Raw genomic sequence first — 6,000 nt, forward strand, 5'->3', positions numbered from 1 at the left:
CTATTTGACAAAATCCATCTTTCTTGTAAATGTGAGCCTATGCTCTAAATGTAGGGGTATTGGAGCAATGAAAATGCTCATGTCCTGACTTTCAGAGAGAGAGAAAATATGCTCCTCAGTGGTTGGCAAATTTCGCTGATTCGCTTCTATTCCGCAACACTCCAGTAACGCGAGTCACATTCACTGATCGGGACGATTGGGACCACAGTCGGCTACGATGTATATTGTGCAGTCTGACATAATGTCGCACAGTGTTCCATGGTGATATCAATGCGTTCATATCATACAGTCTGACAAGCAACAATCATAAAGGACTATTATAAATCGTACAGTGTGCACCCACCTTTATTCAAACCAGCCTGTCTATCGGATTGAGGTCAGGGCTTTGTGATGGCCACCTCAATAACTTGACTATAAGCAGGACTCGATTTGCTTGAAGTAAACCACTGACTTGGCTTGTCTTGCATGACTGTATGCACTGCTGACTTGTAACTTGACTTGGGACTTGAAGGTAAGGACATGAGACTTGCACATGTGTGACTTGCTCCCACCTCTGTCTGGTACATATTTCATGACGTGTTACAAATGTTCACAAACAGTTGAGCTCAATATTTGTATTTTTTTATATATATTTTCATATATTCAGTTTGCCACAGAAATTCAATAAACTAAGTCAGTGTGGATGCTTTGATTCTTTTACACACACATGGCCAGTAAGCCAGCTTGCGATTTGCCGCTTTGGTCTGTTGGATATATCAAAGAATGGGTTTCAATTAATGGATTGTCCATTGAAATGATTCATATCAGTCTCAGCGCAGACTGACAATAAGTACGTTATAAAGCATGTCTACGGCAATAATGTTTCAAAATAAAATTTCCATATTGAATGAAAAGTTTTTTAAATTAATTCGAACATGAATTACAGTGTAAAAATAAAATATTTTATAACACAGATTCTTTTAGAATATTCCACAATATTCATATGCATTTTTACAAAAAATACAAATAATTAATGATGAATTTTAGTATCTGCTACAGAGCTAATGGTTAAAAAACGTATATTATACACAGTCTATATGAAATTTGGAACAAAAGACAACTATGTATGTGACCTTTGGTATAGAAGGTCCTTTTTTATTCCAATAAACAGTTTATTTGGGCAGTGGGGGTTCCGATGTTCTGTGCACTCCGATGATGTCAGCATAGGATTATTGTATCGCATATCACATTTTCCAACAACTTATCACATATCGCATTTTTCCTCTTATCGTGCAGCCCTAGTTGAAATCCTGAAGCCTGTCTCACACTATCACGCTCATCAAAGCAAGCATTCTGTTCTAGGCATGGTGATCATATCAATTGTAGGCAACAATCTGTAATAAGGCAGCGATGCATATTGTCACCCAGCATTAAAACAAATGAGATTCACAGGATGAGTTGATGGGAGGAGACCACTGATCTGTAATATAGAACTGGATTGCTGATGATATCATTACAGTGAAGCCGCTCAAGTTATGTTTATCTATATCAAACAGTATACCTCTAACAAACTTCAGTGGCAAACAGATCAGCTGAAAATAAACAAGTTCACTGAAACCGAGGTAAGATACAAAAATACATTTTCAGACTTGCAAAAATCGTTATGCTCGGTGATTTATGTACAGTAAATGTTTTCATTAAAAAGTGCTTTTTTCACATTCTCGCTCTTTCTCTGCCTCCCTTTCTCTATCACACATGCAGCATGCTTGCAGAGAGAGAGGGAGACAATCAACGCAAAAATGGGTATACTGATACGCTAGGTTTAAATGGCATACGCACAGAGCATGTATAACATGTATCCATGTATGACTACAGAGACTTCAATATGAAAACAGGCAAATCCCGAGCATGTTAGGCGATTTAGAAATCCCGGTCTGACTTTAAGGACCCACCAGGCAAGGACTTGTTGTCACCCTAAAACAAGCTGATGTTACTGCTTTTTCCACTTATATTACAACTTGTGAACAGTTTGCCACATCCCTTGGTGAATGTTGTGCTGCTTTGATAAGCTGCACACCAGGAGAGGTGAATGCCCTGACATATCGATCTGCAAATATAGTCTCCCTCGTAACGAATATAATCTATAACGAGCAATTAAAATTTAAACATGACTGACACTAGAGGGTTGTATCTGGATGTCGGAGATGGTGAAACAGTGGCATTATCACCTGTCAGTCATTGAGGCTCTATGGCAGTTATGGAATAACAAGATAGACACTCGAACACTTCAGGTGGCTTCACCTACTGCTGGCTAATTTACTGTTGCATCAGCAATCTAGTTCTTTATATATATAATTGGAGGAGACTGATATTGGAATTGATTTGTGGTTTGTGATAAGTAACAGCCTCTGTTACAGACTGAATCTCTCTTTAACAAAATGTGTTGTTTGCATAATTGTTCATTGAAAGGGATTGTATTCACTTTTATTGGATTTAATTTGTTCCATGGCTAATCCAATGGCTCATTCTTGTGGAAGTAGAATGGCTAAAATCGCGTACAGCACCTTTAAAGTGGTCGCACACCAGACACATCTACGGGGACAACACATAACATCCTTAAATTCTAAACCATTGTTTTCTATGAATGTGCACACACAACCGCCGCCATTTAGCATCTATAGACTTCGGATGCTGCTCAAAATTGTGCCACGCACTGAGTGCCGATTATATATATCACTTTGTTAATTCTTGAAGAAGTGCAAAAAGTTATATCTGCAGTTTCACTGTTTTGTACTGCCACCTCCATTCACCACACCAGCATTTTCTGCGTGTGATACATGTGCATTCTCCTAACGGCTATTTTTGCTACTATACCTTTAAGGCTTATATATGTAAATGACCTCTATTATTGCCTGAATAATTTTATTTGGTTAAATTCTTTATTTATGAATAGCTTAGCTAACTTCTTTATTTCAAAGCAATCATCAGGCTGAGGACTACAGACTACACAGAAGAGAAAAATGATTTTTTTAAATGCCTAAAGGATGATGTATCGCGTCAGTATTTTGTCAAACTCTTGAGAACTTTGGCAATGTTTGTCTGGTTTCAAGGAATGTGCGTGCATTGGCTCAGTAATCTCCATGCTACTGAGAATAAGCGTTTGGCACAAATGGCAGAAAAGTGAGCGGCCTCATTAGAACCACCGTGCAGAACAGCTCCAGAATTCCTGGAAGAAACCACCATATGAAAAGTCTCTCTTGAGCACACAATGGTAGTCTCCATGGTTGAAGTCGGTGCTGTTCCTTTAGGTCTTAAGGGGTGCAACACCCTGTGACCAACATGGCATGCGAGTGGAAGTAGCGTCCCACTCTTATCATCTTCTCTGGCTTATTTTCAGGTCATATGCTCTTCAACCATTGTAGTGAGGTTATTGAAACTGTCTAATTTTCCAAAGTTTCCTTTAATTAGAAAGACTAGATATGTTTTAATGAAGTCATTCTACGTTCTTTGTTTCCCTATTTTTTATCTTTGTTTTTTCGACCTGTCTGCCTGATTCAAGTTGTAGGTTGATTTACCAGTATTTTATTTGGGAATAAATGAAAATGTCTATGTTCTACAGATGACTTAAGATTCAAAACCAAGGAAAACAGTCATTTGCATCTTCTTTCTTAATTAGATGATTTCATATGCTTCCTTCATTTATTGTTTGCAGGATGAAGGACACCAGCCGTAAGAACAACATGTTTGCTCAGTTCCGTAAAAACGACCGGGACAAGCAGAAGCTCATAGACACTGTCGTCAAACAGCTGAGAAATCTCATTGCCTCCAACCAGGTCTGAGAAAACATCAGTGGGACTGCCCACTTCCTGATGAGTTACCACCACCAGAGGGTGTGGACTGCACTTTCACATTTCCATCAGTTGAATGTGTTATTTTCTAGACATTACAAAACACACACAAAGACTCCACACACTTAGATTAAATGTAATGTGAGTGTGCACTTCAAAAGTGCATATGCTTAAAACAGTGAAATCTGCCGTCCTGTGCCTGTGTGAGATGGTGTCCATTTCAAACTTGCATTTGAGTCTTCCTATATGACTACATAAGCACAGTAAGGATGCAAGATCACCCTTGTCTGTAAAACAGGAATTTTGATGCCTTTTATTGTCTCGACTTCAGCTTGTTACAAAATACTTTTTGTTCTGTTACATTAACTTCCTGTGACAGTTTAAATTGCCATTACAATAGTGCTGAAGCCAGATTATTATTTGTCTTATTTTTTTCCAACTACCGTTCAATGTGGTTGATATCGTTGCTTTAATTAATGCAAAGGTAAAAGTAACAGGATCTCGAACTGGGCTCAAAGGTTACTTTCATAATGTCAAATTACAAAACATATTTAACAATATCTGTGAGATTATGATATTCTCAAAGATGGATGTAAAATGCATTTAACTGTTGATCATAATGAGAGGACTTCTCTACACAGGGAATCAAGTAACTGCCCTCACCTCAGTTAAATTCTTTACAAGTAATTGTATTCTAGACATGTCCCCATACTTGTTTAGCTGTAGTCCATTACTGCTAAGATATTAAATGTCTGGGTTGCTTGTATACTTGAGTCATAATTGACTTTCAGTTTTTGGATGAGGCTTTGGATGAGTTTAGTTTACTATTGTCACCAAATGACCACGATAATGCGGTCATCGCAAGGTTATGATGTTTTCTGATTAGACTTCCAAAATACAGAAAAGAGGCCTATGTCTTTCGTTTTCATTAATTCCAAATATATTAGCCAGCGTTGATTGCAAGAACTGACAGAAGTTGTGTAAGAATAGGGGTAATTACGGTGCTCAAAAGTCACACATTACCCTTACATACCTACCTTATGAATTACACAGATAAAGAGAATTATATACAAGCATGCTAAAGTCAATTTTCTTTGGACTGCACATTTTGTGTGTGTGTGTGTGTGTGTGTTGTCTTTGCGAGTTTGTTTATGTGCACTGCTGTACATTTAAAACCAATATGAATTTCTTTTAGTAAACCATGTCGTCCTGCCGCTGTTTTTTTTTTTTTCTCTGATAGGAATGTGGGTGCAATATTACATCTTATTTTCTTTTCAAATGCAACAGGGTTTTTGTTAGCAAAGATTGTCTTGTTTAAAAAGATTTTTTTTTGTTTTGTTTAATTTTTGTTTTTACTTGCACAAATGTGTGTTTGAAGCCTGTTCCTTACAATGAATGCAAAATCATTCAAATATAAATTGAATTTTCTTCATGTTTGGGGACGAAACATTTTATGGCCGATTATTTTATGAGTTGCGTGAGCATGTGTACCTGTGTGCACATGCTCGCCAAATGGTGTTTTCTAGATTCAGCTCTTACTGTCTGCCTTGACTTTTTTTTTTTTTCCCATGCCAATAATTGATTGAGTTTTCCACACAGCACCTGGACTTGGATATATGACCAAGGATTGGACCTGTGTTGGTGTGAGAGAGGGTGCAATTTTCTGTAAAGAGTTTTCACTCTTTACAGAGAGATGCACCATACAGATTGTTAAATTATGCTAATTGTTTTACAATACTAATAATTTCAAGAAATGCATAATAAATCAAGAGAATGTATCTTGTAGACATTTATTTTGCATTTAAATTATTTAATTCTTCAGTGCTGCACATTCATAGAAAGGAGCCACTGGTTTTCCCAAAAGTCATTCTTGACATAACAGTGAAAGCATTTGATATATGATTTTTGAGATTTTGACCAAAATTAGGTATACTTAAATCTTAACAACATTAGCATATGTGTGTTCATACGAAGTCACCCTGTTCAATAGCTTGATGAAATATGAATTAGTGTTTTTTTCTTTTTAGCCAAACAGTAGGTTGTAGTGTAGGAACCACCCATACCGCAATTTATAAAAGTGGTGGAGTGTTATGGTGGTCAATGATTGGTGATTTTTAGATGAGACCTTAGATGAACTTGAATTACCTATAGCTTTGCCAAGTGACACCAAGTA

At 37.1% G+C, this 6,000-nt stretch overlaps 1 protein-coding gene across 3 annotated transcripts in view; it reads left to right on the top strand.

Moving 5' to 3' along the window:
• The window catches only part of LOC127654666 (exocyst complex component 6B-like), a 150,870-nt gene extending 145,263 nt beyond the window's left edge, over nt 1-5,607 (top strand). For all 3 annotated transcript variants that reach the window (XM_052141928.1, XM_052141937.1, XM_052141946.1), the window contains one exon: nt 3,692-5,607. In XM_052141928.1, the coding sequence (XP_051997888.1) occupies nt 3,692-3,818 (127 nt within the window). In that variant the 3' untranslated portion in view covers nt 3,819-5,607. The remainder of the gene's footprint in view (nt 1-3,691) is intronic.
• The last annotated feature ends 393 nt before the right edge of the window (nt 5,608-6,000 follow it).

This window comes from Xyrauchen texanus, chromosome 2 (genome assembly GCF_025860055.1).
Source record: "Xyrauchen texanus isolate HMW12.3.18 chromosome 2, RBS_HiC_50CHRs, whole genome shotgun sequence".
Lineage (NCBI taxonomy): Eukaryota > Metazoa > Chordata > Actinopteri > Cypriniformes > Catostomidae > Xyrauchen > Xyrauchen texanus.